Genomic DNA, 24078 nt, shown 5'->3' with positions numbered 1-24078 from the left:
GGACTCTGGCCCACCCCCTCATATCAGGTTCTCATGCATAACTATTGTAGTTAATGTTCGACGAATTCACATATTCTCTCGAGCCTCTCAGATTGTAGGTATCAAGAAGGTCATTGGTGTTGATCACGGATAATCCAAGAAAACTCTATTCAGCACTAATCAAGATTGGATGGTAGCATCACAGGGAAAATCTCGGAGAATGCGTGCCCTCCAATTACCAGTTTATTAAGCCGTCAAGTTCTTCTTAATCTTCACGACATCATCGTCAGAAAATCCCAACACGCTCTTAACATATCCCTCCGCACCGTCCTGGTAGTTTTTCTCCAGATCTTCAAGGAACCGAACCATGGTCTCATAATTGGCGCTGCACAGTCCCGCAGCACCCTTCTGCATGGCCGGGTCAGACGTGAACATGCCTGAAAGGAGATCTTTCAAGATGATGTCGCGAGCGGGCTCGACTCCAATACGAGTGAGAGTATAGTCTCGCGCGATAATATCAGGAGCACAACCCGCAAGGCGCAAGATCAGCGCCGTGAGCACTCCAGTACGGTCCTTCCCAGCTACACCACGTTAGCAAAAAGCTACATTGAAACATGCCAAAAACCAGGTTTTTGTGGGGGGTGGAAGAAGGAAACAGAAAAGGAAAAGAGACTGTGACACTACCCACCTGCACAATGAAATAAAACAGGCTTGTCCGCCTCATCCTTGATATGTCCAAACACCTCCTTAAACACAGGTACATGGGTGATCAATATATCTTTATACATATCCAACATGGCGTTCAACCCACCATCCTCTGCACCAAAGTCACTGAACACAACCGGCCGCGGGTCTTGCGCCGGCGGCAACCACCGGATATCCACCCCTTCAATCTGCGGAACACCCAATTTCTCCCGCTCGCCCGCGGACCGCAGATCGAATACCTTTTTAACACCGAGTTCGGAAGCGAGCTTGATCTTGCCGGCGTCGTTGATGGAGGAGATCAGGCCGGACCGGAAGAGGAAGTTGGTGCGAACTGGGGGAGTGGCGGTGGGCTGGCCGATGTCACGGACGTTGAAGACGCCGGGGATAGTGAGGAAGGGAGGCCTGGAGATGATTTGGCTGGTGATTTCAGCAGCTATCACGGTGGCAACGTCAGTTTTGACGAGGGTCTCAATGTCTTGGAGGGCAACAGTGTCTTGGGCGACTGAGGCCATGATTGGGGATGGAGAGTGGGTCTATGAAAGATATCGACGATTTCTCGGCCGCGAGATACTTTGAGCGCTGTGAATAGGCAGTTATCCTCCGGGATATATCAAGCAGACAAGGCGAATTCAAAGAGTAGAGAGAAGTAAGGTTGCAGTTTCTCAAGACACAGTCAAGGTGGACCGGCACAATTGGATATCAAGAAGGATTTCCAAAGCAATAGAAGAGGAGCAAATTTATACTTCCTTCTCTCATTCTTCTCAAATCAGCCCAACTAAAATTCTTTCAACAAGAGAGAAGCAGAGAATGCCTTTTCAATTCGCGCACCCCGCTCCCCTCACACAGCGTCCGGGGTGCGAGTGCGCCCTGCCATCCAGCCAGCAAATCACCAGCTCCAGAACCATCGCAGGCACCAAACCTCTAAGACAAAGACCAGGTCTTTTAGGTGGGGAAACCAAAGCCGCTACGCAATCCCTCGTATTAAGAGGAAACGCCAGAAAGCAGACACCCGTCACGCCGCAACGCATGAACAGCTTAAACGCTCGTGCAACATCTCACTCTGATGGACGCATGATTCAACTCCACAGGCAGACCTTTTTGGACGGCTCTCGTGATGGGACGCATGATCCAAGCCACGGGGGGTTTACCCTCATGGTGGTAAGGGGTACGTGCGGCGCATCTTCGCGACGCAGGATTGGTTGAAGTGTGCTCCCCGACTGCGACGGTGTTGGTCATAGCGCATGAGCGCGCTTAAGCAAATGGGGCATTTGATAGGGTGAAAGATGATTGCGGCGCCAAACATGATTGGAACTCCGCAAGACAGCCATTCGGGATGTAGCGAACCAAATCCAGGAGAAAAAAGTCTGATAGTAATTTACATTTCCTACCACATCGCCTCCGATATACATAGCATCCTCGTATGTACCAGGTAGAAATCGAGTTATCAGAGCTTAGACACTAGCAAATCAATATTCCCGTGTGTAGTCCCGGTATAATAAGGTGCTGTATAAGTGGTAAAAGGAAATTCATTCGTCTCTCGATCAGAAAAATTTTTCAAATACCAATCATTATGAAACAGCAATGAAGGGACTGGAGAAAGGGGCAATTGGATACTTCACCATAGGTACGCCATACAAGGACATTAATCGCTGATACAAAATAATGGATCAAAGCAAAAGTAAGCTAGAAGAAATAGGTATTGTATTCATGGCAACAAAATATGAAAGGGGAAGAATGTATACGGAAGACAGAGAGACAAATATCTTGAAGCTGAAGAATGGGCGATAATAAGAAGAGTATAATAAACGTTGAAACTGGAATCAAGGCAAAAAGAGGAGGAAAGGAAAAAGAAAAGAAGAGCAAAGAGACGAATTGCAAGCTTAAGATGGGACGAATTTGAGACCACTGATCATTATGATCTTCTGCTGTTCCAGGAGACGTCACTAGATGCAGCACGAAAATCACTCGAAAGAAAATTAAACGGAAAAAGGCGAATAGAGAAAACAGCGGGATCGATCGAACGATACAAACCAGTACACAGAAGTATTATAGAATCCTGATATCGCTTATTCCAAATGACCACCCAAGCCCGCTTGTAAAAGGCCAAAAAAAGCAAAGGAGAAAGGTGAGCCGAGAAAAAGGGGAAAAACAAAAAAGGATACCATAGAAAGAAACATAGGAAAGGACACTATGTTCAAGGAGCGAAGATGTGGGATAAGACTCCATAATTCAATCATATCATCCTCATTTCAAAATGCACGCAACCATTCCTTGTCTCATGTGGACCGAAAAGGTATGCAATAATGATATTCTTTACTAAGAGGACAAACTTAATATTATCTGTCCCCCCTTTGCCATCCATTGAGATACGCCATTATCCCAACTCCAAGTAACACAACGCCGATCATCGAAGCATAAGGAGCTGTCTGCTCAAACATACTTGGCTTCTGCCGTTGCTTTGCGAACGCGGTGGCTGCTCGTTCGAGCTCCTGTATGCGTGTGGCTGCTATAGGCTGACATCGCATTTCTAGCGCCTCGAGTGCGCTTGTATCAAGCGATTCGCTCTCTTTTCTAAATACTGGCTCGCAGGGAACATTGGAAGACGTGCCTTCTGGCTCGGTTTGCTTCTTTGCAACCTCATCAGCACGCTCGCGTCGAACCTGCTCAACCATCTCTGCAAGGGTCTTTCGGCTCCTCGCAGCCTCGACTTCGGCCTGTTCCGCTGAACGCTTATATTTGTCAACTTCCTTGCGCATTTCATCCATTTCGGAGATTAATGTATCAAGCCGCAACTGTAGCTCTTTTGCAGCCGAATCAGAAGCCGGCAGTTCGATAGACGATTCCGACACCTCTGATGCTTTCACCTGTTTCTCATCCAGAGGCTCAACAACAGTGGTCACAGACATATCGTCATCATCTTCGACGATCTGGGCCACTGATAGTGGTTCAACTGGTACAGAACGCTCGTTTTCAAGCTTTCGAGCACGCTCTTCCGCCGTCTCGCGAGCAATTCTCTCGTGGCGCAGCAACTCTTCCAACTCTTTAACGCGAGTGCCTTGTAAATCTAGCTCCTTCTTTGCAGATGCAAGAGCTTCTATCAGCGACAATATCTGACTCGACTCGCGAACAGAGTTTGCAGGAGACCTCGCTTTCTCAGTGTCGCTACGTCTTATTGGCGATATAGCTTGGGAATGATTGGAACGCCCGGCCACATCGGGCTTCTCTGGTAAAGGTTGTTGCGGAGGAGGGGCAGGAGGGTCGGAAAATCGGGAGAATGAGTCGTTTCTATGCACCTTTGGCCGGCCATTAACTTGACGTCCGGCTGGAGGAGCATCGATGGGTGAGAGTTTAGTACGGTCCTTCTCTAAGCCGTCACGTGCGACAAGGTGCGTTATGAAATCATTTGTTTTGCCTAGGTCTTGTGTATGATACTTCGCTTGCTTCACTTCCGTCTACAGGAACGTCAGCTGAGCTTAACAGGTGAACTGAAGTAAGGGTATCGTTACCGTAAGTTTTTTTACTACTTGCTCAATGGATATCGGCGACAACCAGTAATTTATCTGCCTTTGCTGGTTCAATGCATTCAAGTGATTCCCATTAACCCCCTGGGAACTCCGAGAGCTTGCCGCCGATGATGTACTTCCTTGGCGGCCTCGCATATGGGTCAATGGCTGAGTAAGATGGTGAGGAAGTAGGCCACCTCCGGAGGTTGGGTCAATGTCGCCAAAATTCAAGTCCAAAACATTTATATTGGGTCCATAAACCCCGGCGTGTTCAACTTTTGCAGAAACTTTGTGGTGCACAATAGATTTCTGATCTTCGCTCACAATGTCAATACCCAACTCGAGTGTATCGTGCTCCCGCAGCTCATGGGGTACCGAGTCTGTGTTTTCAGGCGATAAACGTTGGCCATTGACAAAGGTGCCATTCGACGACTTAACGTCACGAATCCAGATCTTCCCTTGTCTATCGGCCCAAATTTCAGCGTGTTGTCTCGATAATACTTTTGAATCAAAATATCCATTTACAGGAGACGGAACGGTTTTCGCGTTGGTTTGGCGCCCTATGCGCAACAGCTCTGGGAAATAAGGAACTGTAATCTGCTTTCTTTCAAAAGTGCCATTCAAAGGGATCAAGCTCAGAATCGCTGTCGGTTCGTTAGGGCTCGGTCGAGTTGCACCACGGATACCATTTTGCTGCGAAGAGGGGAGGCCATGTTGGGATGGTACAACAGGAGAAGGTTGATGTAAGGCTGACATTGCTGATGATGCTGCAGATCCGGTGGGTGGTGCAGACACAGGCTGGGTACGAGCATTCGTCACTCCAGAAACAGGTTCCGCCTTCGAACCGGACCAAACGTATCTGGATGGCTTTTTCCCTGGAGGTGCACTGTTCGATTCTGAGGTGGAATTTTGGTCACCATTACTGAGTTGCGAGCGCACGGTGGCGGTAGATGAAGAGGAAGTGGAAGATGAAATAGAGGAGGAAGAGCTTGTTCGCTGGATACCTCTCCGAGGCATGAACATCCGTGAAACCTCGTCTGCACTGGCAGAGGAAAAACCACCTTGTCCACTGTTACCAGCAGAATACCATCCTAAGCGTGGACCGGATTGGACACTAGGAGGAGAAGCCACAGCAGTCATGGGTAAGGTGAGAAAACGCTGGGGGATGCGATCAACGCGGAGGTGACGGTTGCCGAGTCGAGTAGTGCTTGCCAGACTATGCTCCTGCCAGAGTTAATTGCCTGGAGGATTGGCAAAACGATCAGAGCAATCAAGCAGCATATGTAAGTGAGGCAGAGGAACGTCAGAGAAGGAGGGTTTGCGGGTCTAGTTATGGTCAATGAAATTCTTGTTGTCAGTGACTTTGTTACCCCGTGAGAGCCAAGCTACTTCACCAATATTCACAAGTGCAGAGGAAAGCAGGTCTCAGGATGGTATTGGGCACTAACATTACTGTAATCTACCAGAACTAAATATCATCGAGAATAGGAGGCAATGGCCGTCTCATCAGCGAGATGAGTCGTGTGCCGTTTAGAAGATGGAGGGGGTGGGCAAAAGGCCAGCAAACAGCCACAAGAAGGTCGTAGAAAGATGAGTCAGAGAAAAAGCGAGGGCTATCAATAAACAAGACAACGAGGAATAATAGCAACCTGGAAAACCACCCGTCGAGACTGTCCTTTGGCTATACCAGACAGAAGCGCTGGCTCGGGGCGAAGCGAGACGGAGTGAGAGAATTGCCAAAAACAGCCAAGAAAGGAATAGGGTCAACTGGCTCGTTCTTGGCGTCACGTGATAGCTTTGGACCACTCAGGTCTCACATAGCCACACCCTCCACCAGGCACTCACCACTAGCACCAAAGGCGGTAAAGCGCCGGCCGAGTTGCTGAGTCAGCTGCTCACCTGTTGCGGCTTGCTTCAAAGCTGCGATGAGAATGCGAGCAAGAGAGCAAGCAGCAGACGGTGCCGTTCAGCTTTGTCCAGCAATCCCAATTTCTGCGCTCTTGTGTGACAACAGGCTCCATTGTCCTGATATTCAAAATGCCTGCTGTAGCAGCTCCAACTGGAGGTGGAGGGATGCGTGGCCCGTCAACATTCGACAAGCGTCTGTGATCCCTTCCCGAAACCTACCTAGAGCTGGACTGACAATGCTTTATCAGTAAAAATGGGTGCCATGATGGGTGGCTGTATGTTTCTTTGAATCCCTCTCATAGCATTTCCTATGGCCTTTTCGTGATATTAATCCGTTTCCCTTTCCAGCCGTCGGTCTTATCATGGGCTTCATTATCGGTTAGTCGACCCTTCGATCTCTGCGTAGGCCGAGATTTTGCAGCTCACACTCAGCCAGGAACCGTCTCGATATTCCAGTATGGTGCCGGACCAAATGGTATAATGCGGACTCTGGGCAAATATATGGCTGGTTCAGCCGCCACCTTTGGGTATGTATGGCAAATCCCGCGATGTACTCCCGGTCAATGCTGACCACGGTCTCTTTCCAACCAGGTTCTTCATGTCTATTGGAAGCGTGATCAGAACAGAAGGACCCCACGGTTCGTACCATGCCTGGGCAAGGGCTCACCGGCGGCCCATCATGCTCTCCACGGCCCAGAGTGCCTTCCGGACCCAGCGCGATTAAGTCGAAATCCTGCGGTGATGTACCATAAACAAGCAACCAGACAAAAGAGGCACCAGGGAACTTTCCTTTGTGCCGTGTTATACCATGATTTAATGATGCTGAAAGAATTTCTGTATTTTCTTTATTTCTCCTACCAAACCCCAGCTGTAAATAAATTTTTGCCTTTCACCTCCCATTTGTTTTCAATATCTTGAGGATGCAAGAGCACTGGAGCCTAGGCCAATCTCCATTAATCGGCGTTGATAGGGTTCCTTTTCTCCCCTTCTTAGCTTTTACCCAAATTTTGAAGGTCACATATATATCAGGGTTTCATCTGTTACATCTACTTTTGGCCCTACATCAATGAAAAAGCCAAGAAAATCAAAATCTATCTTTGCTGGAGTCATGAGATTGTGCATGGTACCCGTGGACAGGATCATCCAGATTCATCCTCTAGCACTAAGATAAAGGACAGCAGCTCAACTGCATATGTGGCTTAGCCCTAGTTGAAGGCAGTATTGTGGGCAAACATGGATGGACGGGTAGCAAAGTAATTGAATTGTGCTTGACTTGGGCCTGTCTGTCCTTGTTAAAAATGGGATTTTGATTGACAATCTGCTTGTGACAGATGGTGAGCCTATGCCCGGATCAAGAGTAGTACATGTTTTCGGTCCAAGTGTACTAACCACTGGTTCGCAGCACTGCATATAATTAATCCATAGAAGCCTTAACTAGTTGGTTAGTAAGAGAGTCTAGTATTTTTGCCAGTAGAGTCAGATTTGCTGTGTATCAACACGGGAAAGCACCTGTAGACCGCCAGTTCGGAAAGGGGTATGCTCTAGTGGCTAGAGGGTCGTAACTGCTGCCAGTCCCTCAATTTTGAGGCACACACACATTTGACCAACTTGATTCTGAGGTTGGTCACATAGATAACTGGGTTATTTTGGGTGTGTGGTTCTTATAACATTTGTACTCCGTAACAAACCCCTTGATTACTAGATCCCCACAACCACTGGTTTCCCAGGACTCCATTGTATGTATGCACATTTGCTTCACAATAGAGCACGCCTTCAGCATTTATTATTCTGCCAGTTGGGAGTTGCTCAATTTTATGAGAAGTGTATAAGACTAAATGTACCAGCTTCAACCTTCCCGTTTCCCAAGAAAAATAAAGTCACGAGATCTTATATCACTCCTTCGAAAAGCATGAAGTTTCCTCGTAATAGTAGAATTCGGTCTCGTAGCCCCAATTTTCAATTCGTCCTCAAAATGATGGCGTATGGTGTACGGAGTAGACTGACTGTCCTTCCGTTGGACTAAGAACGCAAAAAGAGAGGATTTCCACTCAAAAAAAAAAAAAAAAAAAAAAAGGAATGCGATGAGTGTGCACCGCTCTAGTTGACAGCAGCTTCAAAATATATGCCTTCTAAGAAACGCAAAACAAGAGAGCAGATTCCACTCCAGGATCCAGTCCCGGTTGGATAGAGGCCAGGTGCCCTTCTGGCTGCAAGGCTGATACTGGAAGACGATGCCATATCCCGTAGACCATTCACAGTGGATATGGCTCTGCCAACGAAGCTGGCGGTGGGGAAAAAGCTGCTACATGACATCCTTGAGGACGTGGTTGGGCCTTCCACATCTGCAGAAGAGTCTTGTCTTGTCCAGAGGCAAATCATCACCCAGATTTGACCAAATTGGGCGCCCTGGGGAAGACAGTACGCTGTCAGGGAAAGTCTGTACATCAGGCAACTCAATAAGCGTGCTTCGTTGCCAGACTATTCATTGCAACCAACCAGAAGAGGGGAATATATCCAAGACTTTGAACTGCCCTTGCAAAACTCGAGCAAGATGCATTGAAAGCGCGTCCAAGGTGTTTGCACTATTCCTTGATGCTGATTTTATCTAGGTGTAGGGTTGACCCGTAGCAAAATACGCAAAAGCTCCCTCCATGGCTACACCATGGTTTCTCATCGGCAATCTTAGGACCATTGGTTAATGGTATATTCTAGATCCACGACCGTTCAATGTATGATGTGTAGGAGTACTGAAGACTGGGAGTCGTTGGTCTATAGGAGAAGCGTAACATGAGGTCCATGGCTTCCCCAAAATGGATAGCAACTACTCTGTACAGTGTACAGAGTAACCCCTAAGAAAATATCCCCTCGTCTGTGTGGTTAGTTACTGTTGTGGCTTTCAGTGCTTTTCAGGTGCGGCAATCAAATTATGCCCTGTAGCAAGGGGAGAATTGCCTTTAAGAGTTAAGACAGGGTGAGATTTGAGGAAAAGGAGAGATTCACCAGCTAAGTTTTTAGCACCCTGACATTTCAGTTACAGTGTTGCAGACAGGGTCATCCTAGAGGGAAGATGTATATGGGGTCCTCTGCACTCCGTACTCCGTGCTTTGTCTTTAGTAGTGAGAATTAAAGGCTGGGTTACAAACAGAGCGCACTCCAGAGTGCCTGTGATAAATTGTCACGCCAACCAAGGATCCGCAAAGCAACCATAATCTTACCACCGCCGGTGGTTGGCCGGCGCCAAGCGACCGTACCACCACGATACTCGTCCCGATTCCTGTGGAAAAAGCCACGCCAAGATCAATAATTACCAGGTAGTCTAGAGCTGGACAAGAGAGTTTGGAAAAGAGGGAACTCCTTCCATTCTTCCTTTCTCCCCGTCTAAATCACTCTCCCCCAAGCTTGGTAATACGGCCTTGACCCGGATTTTTCGCTTGCTTGCCCTGGAAGAGGCGTGATGAGCAAAAAGTAGACGTTGCTTGCCCTGAGCTTATCTTAGTGAGGTTAAGGGGCGCAATGAGAGCTTCACAAGATGCGGTCACGGGGGATGGGACGAGATTCGGCATCACCCCACCAGCCAATCAAGGTACCGAGACCGTGGCGGCTCGATCCAAAGTTTCTCTTTGCTGGCACCAACAGATCGACAGGCACCTTTGACTCAGCAATGCGAGTGATGAAGTGAACGTTCGTCCCTATGCAAGGAATGTGCCACATCAATTGCGCCTTGGATAAAAAAAAATTTGCACCAGCAGACGAATCAGAAGTTGGCATCGCCGGGATAAGCTGGCTGTGCTCGTACCGAAGGCTGTTCCAAATGTGAGGAATGTGTATTTCGGTACCTGACGCTAATCCCTACTAGGGAAATAACGGGGTGCCAAGCAGCGCGAAAAAGCGGTCATGACAGCTAGCGCTATGCCGCTTTTGGGTTGGGGCTGAGACCAGGCTTTTCCTGGCCTGGCAGGCTCGTCGCCAAATTTGAAGCCTCATTTCCGATGTTGGCTGCTGCTGGCCCCCTCTCCGCCTTTTCCAACTTTCTCTCCTTTTTAAACCACCCGACCAGCGCTCATTCACACACGCACACTCATTTTTGAAGCCTGATACCTTTTTGCTCTGAGATACGCTCACTCTTTTGCGTCTCGACCTACTCTCCTTTCTTTGCGCTTTCAAACCGTCGTTCACTTAAATCTCTTACTCAGTCTCCGCCGATTTGTTTCAAATCGCGACAACAACTCCGTGTCTCTCTGTCGCAGCAGCGCCTATTCGTCTATCGAGCTGTCAGCGCCTCGGTCTCATTCTGAACTTCCTTTCCTACCGTTTATATTTCCATCGCGACGCGCGCAATTTCTTGCCCTGGGCTTCACCTTAAAGCCAGCTTCATAACACACAAGCACACGAGCACGCCTTCCAAGCCTCGCCCAACATGCGCTTCTTCGTGACTTTCTTCACCGCCCTCTTCTTCATGATCGGGTCTCAGTTAATCGCCGCAGAGGAAACCGTCACCTCGACAAAAACCACCACTCAGACCCTGACCATGACCATCATTCACTCCGTCGGTGCTTCCACAACCGCCGCCACAAATGTCACCACAACCGTCGCGAGCCCCACCCCGTCTACCACCACCGCTGAAGAATCCGTTCAGTCATCTACCGCGACGGATGCTCCAACTGAGACCGGAAATGCTGCCGCTGCCGTTGTACCAAATAGTTTCTCTGCGATGGTGATGGCTGGATCGGTCGCGGCCCTCTTAGGCACCCTGCTATAAAGCGAAAACCTGCGCGTAACGCATGAGTCTGGTGGCCTCGGCTTGTGGCTGGTTTGAACATGCCGGGTTTCGTTGATGGCAGGAGCATCGGCTCCTTCTGCTGTCCTGCAGCGAATATATATTCTTGCCGCTGGTTGCCGGCCTTATCGATACCCAAACCGTACTTCACTCTCGGCTCCGCCTGAGACTTTTCTTTCGCATGCGATACCCGTATAAATAAACTTCGAATGTTCCCGGGGCCCTTTTTATATGAAGCCATTTATTCTTATCATCTTATTCATTTAGCCCCTATGCTCTTTCTGGCCCCCGGAGATCTTTATCTTTATCTTTATTTTTATTTTTATTTTTTTTTCCGCTTGAAGATAGGATTGATGTTTATGTTTATAAGACCTTCGACGACATTTCTTCTTAGGATATGATGGTGGAGTGCTTTCACGGCAGGTTCGGGGTTAGCTGGAGCATCGATGGGAACTTAGAACTGCTTCTTCACAGGCAACTGCTTTGGAGTGTTGACGCGCTGCAGCTCTGAAGAAGGCAAACCTGCTTAGTTTATTCTTGTTGACCGAGCTGGTTGTCGAGTGGCAGGTATCCTTATTCTCCTTCTTGAGATAGTGCTTCTTGGGTTAGCAGTTGTTAAAATTCCTTGGAGATGAAAGTATCTTCTTCTCTTTTCTTCTTTTTATGGCACATACCATTATTTTCTGTTCTCAAAATTTCCCTTTCCTGTGTCATTGATCTATCAAAACCATAAGCATTGGGCTGTAGTGAACATTGAGGGTCGGAAGGTGCAGCAAACGATCCCTCCTCATTGTCTTCATCTGGTAGAGCCTCTGTCTAAGAACAGTCCAGATTGCAGTGAGAGCAAACGCATCCCAATTCAAAGCCGTGGGAATTGTGTTGATGCCGACTCCCATGATCTGGCAAACAGAATAAGGAAATGATTACAAGTTACTGCTGGGACTGAACCGAAATGTTTTTCATCCCTGAGTTCATGCTGCCCAGTGATTACGTACACCTGTCCCTTGGCTACGGGCTTCAAATTGATATGCACAGATAGCTAACTCTTGGCATAGCTCATTCCCCTTGGAAACATCATATTTCCCGCGGCTATCTTTTTGAACCAACTGACTCCAGCTATCCTACTCCGTACGGATACTCACCTTTTGCCGTTGCATGCCTTGATAAATGGGGACAATTGGTGGCCGGGTTACTTGTTTCGATCAAGTAATTCGACTTACAACAACCGGTCCCATAGCTCAGTTGGTTAGAGCGTGGTGCTAATAACGCCAAGGTCGCGAGTTCGACCCTCGTTGGGACCATTAGCAGTTACAATTTTTTTTTTCAGTCTCGCCCTCTCGATTTGGTGAGAAACCTAGGAAAGCGACGCGTAGAAGCGCTAGGATTCGAGGTGCCCCATGTCTCAGTTGTGTCTCGAGGTGTAAAAAAAAAAAAAAAAAAAGGTTACGCCACCCCAGAGCGTGACGTCGGTGGTATGAACGGATGTAGCCAGGAAATTTGACCCCGTGGTACTGCTTGCGGAGTACGGAGTAATACTGGTTGAAAGACAAAGAAACCCCTTCACGCATCAATATAGCCCTTACTTCTGCTGCAACTCTTGCGAGCCAAGGAGAGACAAAGGCATTGTATGTACTTGAATTGCAGGTGATACAGAGCATACAAGGCAGCTGCAGCTAAATATCATACTGGGAAATAAGTATACTACGCTTCCGTTCCTGCATGAAGGAGTCAGGCGACGTACAACGAGCGACCCAGAGCAAGGATGCCGAAAGCCCGTAAGAGCAAAATAAAGCGCCGGCGAGAACATGCAGCCTTTGACGTTGCCAGCACTTCGCTCTACGGAGTAACGAACTGAGATATGGGACCGCCCATTACTTTGCCTCTATCGGTGATGCCCAGCGAGACACATCGAACGATCTTTCTCCGCGCCAACTCCGACGGCCTGCTGACAAATCACCGAAGAGCTTGTCAAGGTCATGTGACTTCGCGCCGATGCGCTAGACCCACCCGACGATGATTGGCCCGAGTCGCGTCATCGCGCAGCGAGAGAGTTCGAGGAGTAAACAGCGGCCTCACGTTGTCTCGACTCGACGGGAGAGGGTACGGTGGAAAATTGAGAAAGGGGCTCACGTTTCGAAAGCAAGGCTGGAGGCAACGACAATGGATTCTGATCCCCCATTACCGTTTGCTCCTCGTGCTAAACGTATCTCTACCCCGCGAACCCTGGTCAATGCGCCTAGTGCCCCTTTCTCATTCGCCCATCGTACAACGGGATTCAACTTCGATGGACTCTCGGGGCCGCCTTCCAGCGACACTCCACTATTTTCTAGCGACGATTTTCAACCAGGTTTAGAGGATTACACGCCCGCGTTGACCTCGGCGCAAGAAGCGACTGGAGCGCCCTGCAATGGCCGGGGAGATGGAGGTGCGCGGAAGCGACGGTATCGTGGGACATGGTGGGGCGAAAAAGTCCAGTGTAGGAAGAAGAGGACGAGGACGGGATTTAAGAATAAGAGAGATATGGATAGCGGCGTGTGGATGATGAGTAGTGACGACTCTGCCGGTTTGTTAAGTTCGGATATTCTTGATGACGATGGGGAAGGAGGAAGGGGAAAGGGACACGCGTATACACATGAGGATAATATTATGGACAGCCCGGTCATGCTGGACACCGTACAGCCTTCAACCGCGCTCAGAGGGGATAAGGCATCCAGAAAGTTTCTCAGGACAGATCGAGCGGCTGAAACTGAACCGCAGAGACATGCAAGGTCTGCCATAGATCGCTGCTTAGAGGAAGGAAATGATAATGTGGACCTCTCGTAAGTTGAAGACTCCCGCTTGTTTTTTTATCGGGGCACACGTTCTCACTCCTTGAACGATAGATACTTTAATCTCCAAAAGATTCCTCCGGGCACGTTCCAGCCCCTCATCCAATTAACAAAGGAACCCGCTCTGGAAAACGCCCCGATCTCTGAGGAAGGATATAGTCCCTTGGAACCTTTCCTCCGCCTATACCTCGCACAGAATCGTCTCACGTTGCTCCCCAGAGAGATGTTCGATCTTCAAGGACTAATGGTCCTTAGCTTGCGTCAAAACGAGCTCAATGAAATCCCTTGCGCGATTCAAAAGCTAACTAATCTGCAAGATTTAAACCTTGCAGTTAATAGACTCGAACATCTCCCATGGGAATTACTCAGCCTTATGCAAAAAGGCGACTTGAAGCGATTAACTGTCCACCCGAATCCATTTATCCAGCTGGACGAACTCAACATCGCCGAATGGTTCTGGGACGTTGAAGAAGGAGACGCTCCTGTCTCAGAAAGACTAAAACCTAATACCTATTCCGGCGATGCAAACCCGAAGGTGTGGCTCCCGATCCACATCGCAAACAGCCCGGTTAGCTACTTCGACATGGAAGGACATCCGCTGAGTCACAGTGACACCCTACCGCCACCCAATCGCGCCCAATCCCTCCGTGAACTGTCCCTTCAAGCCTGTCTTCGCTCGCCGCAAGTTTCCCACTTTCTCGACCTCACCATCCTTGATGCACCGGAGGAAGAGCACCCCGATTTTCCGGCTTTCGTCGTGCGCCTCCTACGGCTTGCAAAACAGGTCAAGCTCACCGGCGACCGAACGTGCTCGGTATGTGCACGAACATATGTGGTCCCTCGAGCGGAATGGGTAGAATGGTGGGACTGTACGCCGTATGAAAATGGATCGAAGATTCCGAGGGTGGCTGGGCAGCGATTGTGGCCTCTACCCTTTTTAAGGCGGGGTTGTAGTTGGGCATGTGGGAGGGACATTCAAGACAAACAAACCTCAAACCAGAAAGATTGTTAAAAGAAATTTAGCGTCCGGTATAGAGCACAGAGAACTAGAATAAGCAACCGTTATTGGGACGCATTGTATAACAAAAAAAAAAAAAAAAAGGGAAAAAAACCAAAAGAATTGCTAGGAATGTAGCAAATCAAATCCAAACATGTTGGGATGTACTGGTCATAGAAAGTTATGCGGAAAGAACCTTGGAAGTCTGATTTAGAAGCAAGCCTAGTATACTCGCAAAAAGACTGAATGAACAACGAACATAGTCATTCTGAGAGAAACTGAGCGTCAAATACAAGGAAAGTTGTAATCATTGGCCAGTATTAAGAAAAATCATTGAACGGTCCTGATATCACGCCATCGCTCAAACACGATCGCTATGTTAGATAATTACCACAAACTCAAGGATTAATGAAAGGTAAAGCAATCACCAAAACCAATATATCAATCCTCTCCACCGTCACTCCTCGCCAGCGAGGTCAGTCACGTTGTCCTCCACATCGTCCCTTACGACCACTTCAATCTCCTCCAGCCTCGGAGAGCCATGCATCTTATCCAACCAGGATAGCATGCTATCCCCTGCTCGCGGCATAATGCATTCCACATTGAGCGATTCTCCAGACGAGTAGCAGTTACATCCGAACCTGTACCTACCAGGAACGTGATGATGGAGCGGTTTGTCGGAGATCAGGTAAGCGCGGGCACGTGTGGAGACAAATTTGGCGAATTCAAGCGGATGGAGGTGATTGATATCGTGCAGGGGATTGGTGAGGCAGATTGCTGAGATACGGGGCTGCCACGTTTGCCCTAAAGGAAAGGAATTAGCGAAACGTTTTCAACTCGATTAGTGTAGCAAGAGGAAGGTCAGGTCATACAGTGTTCGGCCAGGTATCTGATCGCTCCAAGACCACCTTCTGCAAGCCCGATGATGTCTATTTTCGCGGTTTCGGGGACCATTTTTCCGAGGACCTCCTCAAATACGTATGTAATGTGTTCTTGCCAGTTTCCGTTCTCCGGAATCTTGTTGTGGTGGCTCATTTTCATGGGTGGGCTGACAGCATGTTGACGAGGGATGGCGTGCCATGTTGGCAGGGAGACTGCACGCTCTCCATTACAGTACCAAACCAGTTGCCCAGGGTTAGTAAGAATGAGGCCTGGCGCTGGGCTCGTTTCACGGTCCCTCTGGGCATCCTTGCTTTCTTCTGGATCTCCAATGACAGCTTTGGCAAAGTTAACGGCGGATCCAACATTGACGCCTTCGTCCCCTACGGTACGGTAGGCCCAGATTCCGAGGTCTTGGACGGGTTCCCCAAAGACGACAATGACGCGCGATTGGATTTCTAGAGACGGAGTAACTAGAATTGGGACATGCTGTGACTTGGGAGATGCACCGATGGGCAGACGCAAGATCTCCAATCCCAGATTACGCAATCGCGAAAGGACAATCTCGCGGATGCAAGCTGTTTCAGCAACGCATTAGCATAATCAGGGCCCCCAGATCAGAGAGGTATTCAAGCCTCGTTTACCATTCATAGATTCTTTCTGCATCTCATTATATCGATCATTGGCGTTGATCCTGTAGAGAAACTTCTGCTCAGGGTCGATAATCATCCTAATTTGGTCATTATCATTAATGAAGTAGCTGTATCATAAGGTCCGATGTTAGTATGGATCCATATCATGAACACCCTTGTGAAAGAAGAAAAGCAAGCCAAGGCGACCACGACGCACCCAAGCTGCTTCAGATCAGTTGGGAAGACAACATCTCCCGGCAGTGACTCTTTTCTGAAAACAAACATAATGGCACGTTTGATTCTGCTGTGGATGGAGTCAAGAAAGGGACGAAGTAATCTAGAATCAACAGTTGAAGCTAGAAAGGAAAAAGGAGCAAGGACGAGAGTGTGCAAGTTGGGGTTCAAGTTCACCATGGGGATTACATATATGTGAACTATTTCTGACTGGAAACAAAGGAAAAGGCAGGGGAAGTTAAATGAGTGAATGGTAAGCCTGCAGTAACCCTCGAGCTCGCTCAGATTACAGGTTGGAATGAATGTGTTGGATTGCGGCTCATCGTCTCAACGCAGCAGAAGGACAAGGCTCTGCGAAATTGCCCTCAAGACATGAAGCAACAGCTAAAGAGGGAGTGAATGACTGATATATATCACTTCACATGCTCAAGATCAGCAATGTTTTATGTAGTTATTTTGGATATCTTTAGTCACAATCTCACAGCTTCTGATAACAATGGTGATGCCTGGTGGTTGGCTGCGTTGATTAGCTGAATGACTATGTTTCACTTTCGTAAGCTTGAGTTGGCAGTTCACTCAGATGACCAACCCAGTCAGCAAAAGCAACTGTTTTCCCCTGGTTGAAAAACTATTTCTTCCAGCCTTGCAAACACAGAATGAGGAAATTCTGAGGCCTGCCAAAGAATTCTGGTACCATGGAATCTGCTCACTGAGAATTTGTGTAAGAAATACAGAGTACAGAGTATGGAGTCGTGAAGTATATAGTTAAACAGATTCTACCCTTTTAGAATTTCAATTTTGGTGCCTTTTTGTGACGCGCCCAAGCACTCATGGCCACAAGCTCTCACTCCAGGGCCACCAAAAACGGGCTCCATTCCACCTCGATCACCTTTGTCGCCCGCAATTGATCGCCCGGCTCACTGGCTAGCGATCATAGCCCCTTTAAAGGCCGGCCATCTCCTACTGCGGTGGACAATATACCTCGTCCAAGTCCTGTCCTTCTACACACGAGAGAGCTCCCGCCCCGTTTTTCTTTGATGCCCTCCTTGTTCCCATGGCCCTCACTGCTAGTGTCTTCAGTGCTAGCTTCAGAACGCCAGACTGGGAGGGGGGCCGTCCGCCAAACCGCCCGCGGCGAGGCAAATTGAAATTCTATACGGAGTCCGGAGTACTCCGTACGGACGATATATTCTGCAATCTTTTTGTATCTCTTTCCATGCATATGTTAACATGCAATCAATTCACAAAATTGAGCACAACTTAGTAGACTATATAATTAGTATGCCACTTCATTTAAACATTTTGGGTTGAATCTTTAACCTATCTTTATTTTTATTTGTCCAATCAACCTGCTGTTCCACGCAAGAAGTTATCAACCATTGATAGAGTATTATTGAAAATGCGGAGTAGCTTAAATCCAAGTTTGTATATTGTTTGACTCAATACTTTACTTTCACTTTCTCTTTTCTTTCAGACTACTCCGTAGAGGGTTCTGGGCTGATTTGCCAGGCGCGTCCGTTTGCTGAGCTTGAAGTGGAGATACATTGTTCGCACAACTGCTGCAGCGCTTCTCATTGAGTTATGTGCTTCTAATCCATTTGAATCATCGGAGCACTTGGTTTTGGCCATTGCGAGATCGATCCCTAAGCCTCCAGGTTTACCCACAGTTTTCAAAAATTTAAATCCTTTGGCCTGGCTGGGGATTGATCTATCGGGCCGTGCTCTGTACTTGGTCAAAGGAAAGGAAGTTGGGCGAAGAAGCTTTCGGAAGAGCCACAAAGGAATATATAGCATTATTCCTTTCATATACTGTACATAGTATACATATGATCCCCGCATACCAAAACGCCTAAGTCCATGGAAAGAGAAGATGCAGGAATCCGCTTAAAGATGGCCAAAACCGCACCATCCCAAAAAATCACCAGCTTGCCTTTTTGACTCCCGGAAGTTCTCCCGCTAGCGCTTGTTCTCTGAATTGATACTGTGGAAAAGAGAAGAGAGTCAGTGAAATTGACCGAAGCTCCGCGGAAAACGAAAAGGGACCTCCTTCCGATAGCTCTTGGCTAGGAGGCATAGAATAATGCAAAAGGACCACCACACGTACTCTCGCCAGTTTGAAATCCCTAAATACTGCCCTCGCTATTCCACCAGCAATACATCGGTTTTTGATTTGCGTCGGTCGAGTATAGCAGTGCATTTGTGAGAGTTGGAGTTGTGCTTGGGCGCGGACACGCATAGGAAGAGAGGTATTCCGGACAAGATAGCGGAGAGCTTGTCTTAATTAATCCAGATAAGTTAACACACAGTGTGAGGTTCGTACAATATTTTGCGTCAGAGCATGGGAAAAGGGAGTACCTTTCGGGTTCAAATTCTTTGAAGACTTTCCGCTTTGTATGGTCGCGGATCACCTTGGATGTGATAAAACCGGAAATGTCCAGCCGCTTCGCACGGAATTGAGACATGATGAGACGGGATCTCTTCACTTTTTTACCTGTCTTCTGCTGAAGAGATTCAACTTTGATAATCCAAAAGTTGCCCAAAGGCTTATATAAGCAAAAGCGTACTGTGGGGAAATATAGACATAAAATTAGAAATTGTTCTATACTACAGCCAGATCAAACACAACCCGCCCGGCCGGAGATCGACTATCTACGCACGTTTACCCCAAGGCGAGTCGTCATATCCAGGCATTTTTAGACGTAGAGACTTCTCTCAGGACTTGGTTTCTTGCAGTGGTAGGGTGCTTTCTTGGCACCTCAACGAAAGCCTCAACATAGGGAAGTAAAAGAGTCTATCTGCAAGAAGTATTCCGTACATGCAATCGGAAACGGGGCGTAGAGCTTTCAATAGAAGTATTCTATAATCAATGTACAAAGGTCTCCGGCCGAGCTTTCCCATTCAACCCCATGATTGCCGCGGTCTATATCTCGGTCGCAGGCATACTTTTTATCATCATCTGAATGTTTAATGCTTCTCTGCAGCACTGACGCGCCTGTTAGGGTTTCGTGGGTCATTTCTGAATTCCTCGGCTGTAATAGTGTGTTAGCCAATGGACGATATAAGATAGATAGTCATTTCCAGGCGGAAAGGCGAATGTGACAATGCACGATATAAAAAAGGTTGTAGAGGGGAAGATGCTCACAGTTCACCATGGCGTTCTGGAGGGAATTGACGCCGTAGAGGATGACGAATGCTACCGGCCACACGTTAGCATTCAAATTGACACTCTCCCACACCGCCCCATCGGCTGAAACAATCCATCACATTCTAATAATCGATTCAAAAGAGGGTTATGCTATGGGGGCGGAACATACAGGCGGCGATGAAAGGAGCGAGTGGGCGGGCTATCGCGAGAAACTCCGGTCAGCGCAAAGTCCACCAACTGATTCTTCGTTAATACAGTTCGAACTCACCGATAGGCACCGGGTATTTCTTCCAGGGAAAGGGCATTTTGGTTGTTGTGTAGGGTAGCGAGAACGGTTGCGGAATTGCGAGGACGAGGAGAGACCGTTGGCTTGGTTGTTGTCGTCGATGGGCTTTTGGGAGTTGCGGGTTGATTTCGGCTCATTTTGCCCCAAGTCACGTGAACTCGTCGCCAGTGGGCAGACCATCCATGTCCGTCCTATGTACGGAGTATGTAAACAATGAAACCCCCCGACGGACCGAGAAACTCAAGAGCCACGACGGTCGAGATGGCGGCTTCACTATCCTCCTCCGTGGCATCCCTGAAATCATCGCTGCAATTGCTAGAATCATCTATTGATGTCCTGGACAATGGCGTCAACGACTTTCCCCGCCTCTGCAAAATACTCCAGTCGACGAGAGTGAGTTTCCAGCACACCATAGCAGCATACAATTTGAAATAACCACAGCTTTGAGTAACTCGATCTAACGATCACTTCCAGCATTTTGAACTCCTGCCGGAACCTACTTTACAAGAAGCTCAAAAGGCTATCCTCGACGAAATCACCCCCAGCATCGCTCACTTGCTACGCCTTTCGGGGAACCATATTGACAAACTCGCCCGACGCGAAGAAGCTCTGAAGGCTAAATGTGAACTGCAGGAAGGCAGGTTGTCTCGCGACTCAAGACCTTCTTCTCGTGTCGGTGGTCATGCCGATGGAAAGACCGAACCCAGCGGCTTACGTGCTGCGAGCAGTGCTCGAGCGGCTGAACTCCGGAAGCTGGTGCAAAAGAAGGAACGACTAAAGTATGCCGTGGAGAGACTGGAGTTGCAGTCACGACAGAGGGAAAGACAACTGAGGAAGAGCATGGCGGCACAGTGAAGGACCGGCAGACAATGCTTGAACATTTTGCAACTAGGTTCAAGTTTTCTTTTTTAACTAATATGCTTTTCCACAGAAGGAAAAGAGAAAACGAGGTCATAGGACCTTTACCTGGGACCCAATCGACATTCTACGCTACCCTTAAATGATCAAGTGGGAGACTTTGATAATTCTCGTTGGTAGCAATGGAGGTATCGAGAGCGGATATTCCCAGACCCGAACCAAGACCCAAACTATCAACTTGTTCTTCAACAATAACGACGTCAATTCCGACATCAAATAAACCAATAAAAAGCTACAGGACTTAATCGTTATGTTCTACGGATGCCAAGGCGATCCGTTTTGGTGATACTCTTGAAGCTATCAAATGAGTGAAACTGTTTAGAATGGACAAGGTCAAAATGGGCGGAAAGTCGTCGTATTCTCTACCAGCGTATCGGAGGCCGCTAAATGCAACCTGAATTTGCTGTACATGGAACTCTGCGCTGGCTCTATGCAGCCGAATTCTATGCCCATCCATGGTCAGGGCCAATCAGGCAAGCTGCAAACACTTCAAGGTAACATTTACTTACCAAGAAGAATGAAAATGGGCGGTACCCATGGTATCAGATGATTCATTTGACTGGAATATTCCTGCACATCTTTCAAGTCTCGATTGGAGGATAGTTCCTTCAATACCTATGTTGACGAAGATGACGAAGTAAAATAAGTGGAATTATGTATATGGTACTCCGTTCATGATCTCGCTACTAATACAAACGCTGAAAATATATTTTACTCGTGAACAGAACCCAAAGTATAATATCCAGTGCATGTTCACAACATCCATCACCATCTCGCCTACCTCTTGGAACGCCATGTCGCGATGCCCATTCAAATAGCCGAGCAACAAGCACATCTCTAAGTCTCCGAAAAAGACTTGCTATATTTCTCCCGGAGTTTTCGCGCCCTCCTTTTCTCCATCTTTTTTATCCAGGTCGGCACTGTCACGTCAGATGGTCGGCGCTTGGGCTTCATATCCCGCGCATTGTCCTGATCCTCGCTGATCCTCTTGTTTTTGCCCGCTTTGGCGCCTCGCTCGTTGAACTTCTCCATTATCCTCTCAAAATCAGGAATGTCAAATCCATCTTCGTCCATGATTCCGAGTTCATCATCGACGTCCTCCTTGTTATTCTTTGATTTGCTCGCTTCCTTTTTAGTCTTGATAACCGATTTTTTCGCAGTCCCTAGCTTCAAGGCGCGTGTCATTCGTGTCTTAGCACCTAAGGCCCAGAGATCCCCCCACTTGGACTTGCGAGCGTCGCGATATGCTTGTTTGCTAAACGAGCGAGGGACAACCCAGCGTTCGATTTTACCGGCGGGCGTACACACGTCCATTACCACATGTCCTTTGCGTTTTATCGGGGGAAGAATGAGTCGGGGAAGGGAAAGAGTGTTGACTTGTGGGGTTGTAGATTCATTCATTTCACTCAGCTCTTGGATTTCAAAGTGGCCTGCGTTATCCACAGAAGCTTCATAACCGGAGAAAGCAGCATCGGCGGCACTGGGCCCCTGTATTATACCTTGATTCTCGCGTTGGTCAACTCCTCTCTGGACGACGAGATAGCTGAATTCAACGTCCTCATGATTTTTGCCAATGGCTCCTGAAATTTTCTGGAGAAAATCTGGGCGGATATAACGTTGACTGAAATGACAATAATCTCTTTTCGGGACATGCACATCTGGACCAACGTACATCGGGCATTTGGAATGGTTTGTACATGGAGCAACAATCATGCCTTTTTCCTTTTGTACGATTGCCTCATCGCCAGGGGATTCTAGGACATTCTCGTATTGGGTAGATCCGGGGGAAGCGATCAACCTCTCTAAAATCATTTCCCGAGCGCCTCCAATGACATCAAACCCTCGTTGGATACCCTTTTCCGCCAAAACAAGAATACCGCCATTCGGATTCAATAAGGACCAAAGATTCAGAACGTATTCCTTGCGCATATAAGGTTCTTGGAAATGCATCAATGTATGCGGTGCGATGATCACATCAAACTGCTTCCGTTTTGGCGGCAAGGCATCCGTATCGATGACCGACTTATCTCTCAAATGCAAATAATCCGGCAGGCGTGGGATAAATGTCGTATTATCGAGAAGCTTGCTGGTCCGATGTCGCAATGAATCGGATCCAACCACAACCGTGGCTTTTCCCTGAGGAGCTTGGGATTCTGAAGGGTGGTCAGGGTACATCAGCGACCACTCTGCTTTGAGTATGTCTCTCCATGCCAAAATACCAGCTCCACCCGCCCCAGCGTCGAGTACTGTCGGGCCTCCCTCTTTATATATCAGATCGCGTAACCATTTAGTCCCTAGTCTCTTTCGAACTTCCGTCAATATACTTAAAGTGGTCGCGTACATGCCAGGATACAGAACAGCAAGAAAGAGGCTAGCTTCAATTCCAGACATGATGCGTTGTGATGGAGAAGAGGTGATAGGTTCTTGAGGGGTGCGTTTGGTAGTAGTGGTGGATTTTGATAAACAAGGCATGAATAGGTTATGCGCAGCCTCGCTGATATGTTTCGGGCTGTGATGTGAAAGTAAATCCCTGATAGGTTTCGTAAAGGTATCTGTTGGCATGTACACTGTAGAAGGGTACGTCCTAAACTCGGCAGCGGCGGTCAAAGGGTGTGCGCGAGGCTGTGCGTTTCCATACGAATAGTCATTTTGAGGAAACTCGGTAATTACATCCCCTTCAAGTTGTTTCGCAACCTCATACATCCGTCTTTCAAGTTCCTCCGGGCTATCAACGGGAAAGATGTCACTTGGTTGTGCGTTTTCCTCCCCGGTCGGGTCTACGAGCTCTGTCTCCAGGTCCACTTCGACAAATTCACCTTCGCTGTTCTGCCGAAAAAGCGTGTTTCCCGCTTCCTCCGGAGGTTGAGGCTCAGTCTCCGACAAAGTTGCTGGCTCTCCATATAGCCGTGTATATAGGGTCATCTCTTCCTCATTTAATTCGCCCTCCGGAAGGGAATTTCCATATTGCTGCCTTGCGAGCCTGACTTTTTCACCTAAGGTCTCTTGATTCAGATGGCCCAGGATATCGACAAACTCATCCGTTAAGCGCAGTTCAAAAAGGTGGCCAAGTTCGGGAAACCTGATTAGCATCCCTAGGTCATGTACATCCTCCAAGAGGTCGTAGTGGTGGGCATGTATCCTATCGAGCAATGCGAACACGGCGGCTTTCTTGGAGGAGGCATGGTCCGAGGAAGGGGAGGAGAAAAAGCGTTGACTATGACAGCTTCCGACGGGCCGCCCATTCTGTGACCCTAAAGCTAATAATGATATTCTGGAGAGCCAGCTAT

The 24078-nt window shown here is 48.1% G+C and overlaps 10 protein-coding genes and 1 non-coding gene across 11 annotated transcripts; 5 read left to right on the top strand and 6 right to left on the bottom strand.

The window, feature by feature from the left end:
• Nucleotides 1-80: 80 nt before the first annotated feature.
• Nucleotides 81-1765, bottom strand: D8B26_001387 (uncharacterized protein). The gene is made up of 2 exons (XM_003065396.2): nucleotides 668-1765; nucleotides 81-560 (listed from the first exon to the last, which is right to left on the bottom strand). The coding sequence occupies exons 1-2, from the start codon at nucleotides 1194-1196 to the stop codon at nucleotides 226-228; spliced, it is 864 nt and encodes a 287-aa protein (XP_003065442.1). The 5' UTR covers nucleotides 1197-1765; the 3' UTR covers nucleotides 81-225.
• Nucleotides 1766-2218: 453 nt separating this feature from the next.
• Nucleotides 2219-5875, bottom strand: D8B26_001386 (uncharacterized protein). The gene is made up of 3 exons (XM_003065395.2): nucleotides 5636-5875; nucleotides 4191-5513; nucleotides 2219-4136 (listed from the first exon to the last, which is right to left on the bottom strand). Exons 2-3 carry the CDS (start codon nucleotides 5325-5327, stop codon nucleotides 3021-3023), a joined length of 2253 nt encoding a protein of 750 aa, XP_003065441.2. The 5' UTR covers nucleotides 5328-5513; nucleotides 5636-5875; the 3' UTR covers nucleotides 2219-3020.
• Nucleotides 5876-6224: 349 nt separating this feature from the next.
• Nucleotides 6225-6819, top strand: MGR2 (subunit of TIM23 translocase complex; the record flags this gene model as incomplete). The annotated part of the gene is made up of 5 exons (XM_003065394.2): nucleotides 6225-6288; nucleotides 6344-6370; nucleotides 6444-6473; nucleotides 6532-6622; nucleotides 6687-6819. The coding sequence occupies 5 exons, from the start codon at nucleotides 6225-6227 to the stop codon at nucleotides 6817-6819; spliced, it is 345 nt and encodes a 114-aa protein (XP_003065440.2).
• Nucleotides 6820-10512: 3693 nt separating this feature from the next.
• Nucleotides 10513-10854, top strand: D8B26_001384 (uncharacterized protein; the record flags this gene model as incomplete). Its single annotated transcript, XM_003065393.1, has 1 exon — nucleotides 10513-10854. One exon carries the CDS (start codon nucleotides 10513-10515, stop codon nucleotides 10852-10854), a length of 342 nt encoding a protein of 113 aa, XP_003065439.1.
• A 1245-nt stretch (nucleotides 10855-12099) lies between these two features.
• Nucleotides 12100-12173, top strand: D8B26_001383. The gene has a single exon. It is a non-coding gene; the product is annotated as a tRNA-Ile (tRNA).
• A 712-nt stretch (nucleotides 12174-12885) lies between these two features.
• On the top strand, nucleotides 12886-14781 carry D8B26_001382 (uncharacterized protein; the record flags this gene model as incomplete). Its single annotated transcript, XM_003065392.2, has 2 exons — nucleotides 12886-13691; nucleotides 13755-14781. The coding sequence occupies 2 exons, from the start codon at nucleotides 12886-12888 to the stop codon at nucleotides 14710-14712; spliced, it is 1764 nt and encodes a 587-aa protein (XP_003065438.2). The 3' UTR covers nucleotides 14713-14781.
• A 19-nt stretch (nucleotides 14782-14800) lies between these two features.
• On the bottom strand, nucleotides 14801-16882 carry D8B26_001381 (uncharacterized protein). Its single transcript, XM_003065391.2, has 4 exons — nucleotides 16426-16882; nucleotides 16221-16336; nucleotides 15570-16154; nucleotides 14801-15501 (listed from the first exon to the last, which is right to left on the bottom strand). The coding sequence occupies exons 1-4, from the start codon at nucleotides 16620-16622 to the stop codon at nucleotides 15155-15157; spliced, it is 1245 nt and encodes a 414-aa protein (XP_003065437.2). The 5' UTR covers nucleotides 16623-16882; the 3' UTR covers nucleotides 14801-15154.
• A 1321-nt stretch (nucleotides 16883-18203) lies between these two features.
• Nucleotides 18204-18932, bottom strand: MRP2 (mitochondrial 37S ribosomal protein uS14m). Its single transcript, XM_003065390.2, has 3 exons — nucleotides 18798-18932; nucleotides 18547-18718; nucleotides 18204-18423 (listed from the first exon to the last, which is right to left on the bottom strand). The coding sequence occupies exons 1-3, from the start codon at nucleotides 18902-18904 to the stop codon at nucleotides 18361-18363; spliced, it is 342 nt and encodes a 113-aa protein (XP_003065436.1). The 5' UTR covers nucleotides 18905-18932; the 3' UTR covers nucleotides 18204-18360.
• A 474-nt stretch (nucleotides 18933-19406) lies between these two features.
• D8B26_001379 (uncharacterized protein) lies at nucleotides 19407-19892 on the bottom strand (the record flags this gene model as incomplete). The annotated part of the gene is made up of 4 exons (XM_003065389.2): nucleotides 19407-19471; nucleotides 19585-19635; nucleotides 19757-19786; nucleotides 19856-19892. 4 exons carry the CDS (start codon nucleotides 19890-19892, stop codon nucleotides 19407-19409), a joined length of 183 nt encoding a protein of 60 aa, XP_003065435.1.
• Nucleotides 19893-20086: 194 nt separating this feature from the next.
• D8B26_001378 (uncharacterized protein) lies at nucleotides 20087-21277 on the top strand (the record flags this gene model as incomplete). Its single annotated transcript, XM_003065388.2, has 2 exons — nucleotides 20087-20266; nucleotides 20348-21277. 2 exons carry the CDS (start codon nucleotides 20087-20089, stop codon nucleotides 20726-20728), a joined length of 561 nt encoding a protein of 186 aa, XP_003065434.2. The 3' UTR covers nucleotides 20729-21277.
• Nucleotides 21278-21437: 160 nt separating this feature from the next.
• RSM22 (37S ribosomal protein S22) lies at nucleotides 21438-23881 on the bottom strand (the record flags this gene model as incomplete). Its single annotated transcript, XM_003065387.2, has 1 exon — nucleotides 21438-23881. One exon carries the CDS (start codon nucleotides 23879-23881, stop codon nucleotides 21629-21631), a length of 2253 nt encoding a protein of 750 aa, XP_003065433.2. The 3' UTR covers nucleotides 21438-21628.
• Nucleotides 23882-24078: the final 197 nt, after the last annotated feature.

This window comes from Coccidioides posadasii, chromosome 1, assembly GCF_018416015.2.
Source record: "Coccidioides posadasii str. Silveira chromosome 1, complete sequence".
Classification (NCBI taxonomy): Eukaryota; Fungi; Ascomycota; class Eurotiomycetes; order Onygenales; family Onygenaceae; genus Coccidioides; species Coccidioides posadasii.
Note: the sequence above shows the minus strand (reverse complement) of the source record. Positions and strands in the feature narration are given on the sequence as shown.

What these genes read in the sequence shown, in the direction of transcription:
- D8B26_001386 (XM_003065395.2), bottom strand. Translation starts at nt 5,327, where the DNA reads ATGACTGCTGTGGCTTCTCCTCCTAGTGTCCAATCCGGTCCACGCTTA. An exon ending in AAGTAGTAAAAAAACTTACG is followed by an intron (nt 4,137 to 4,190) that starts GTAACGATACCC and finishes ACGTTCCTGTAG; the next exon opens with ACGGAAGTGAAGCAAGCGAA.
- D8B26_001387 (XM_003065396.2), bottom strand. Translation starts at nt 1,196, where the DNA reads ATGGCCTCAGTCGCCCAAGACACTGTTGCCCTCCAAGACATTGAGACC. An exon ending in TGTTTTATTTCATTGTGCAG is followed by an intron (nt 561 to 667) that starts GTGGGTAGTGTC and finishes AACGTGGTGTAG; the next exon opens with CTGGGAAGGACCGTACTGGA.
- D8B26_001381 (XM_003065391.2), bottom strand. Translation starts at nt 16,622, where the DNA reads ATGGTGAACTTGAACCCCAACTTGCACACTCTCGTCCTTGCTCCTTTT. An exon ending in ACTGATCTGAAGCAGCTTGG is followed by an intron (nt 16,337 to 16,425) that starts GTGCGTCGTGGT and finishes CTTATGATACAG; the next exon opens with CTACTTCATTAATGATAATG. An exon ending in CAGATACCTGGCCGAACACT is followed by an intron (nt 15,502 to 15,569) that starts GTATGACCTGAC and finishes CCTTTCCTTTAG; the next exon opens with GGCAAACGTGGCAGCCCCGT.
- MRP2 (XM_003065390.2), bottom strand. Translation starts at nt 18,904, where the DNA reads ATGTCTCAATTCCGTGCGAAGCGGCTGGACATTTCCGGTTTTATCACA. An exon ending in AAAGAATTTGAACCCGAAAG is followed by an intron (nt 18,719 to 18,797) that starts GTACTCCCTTTT and finishes GGATTAATTAAG; the next exon opens with ACAAGCTCTCCGCTATCTTG. An exon ending in GGGATTTCAAACTGGCGAGA is followed by an intron (nt 18,424 to 18,546) that starts GTACGTGTGGTG and finishes TCTTTTCCACAG; the next exon opens with TATCAATTCAGAGAACAAGC.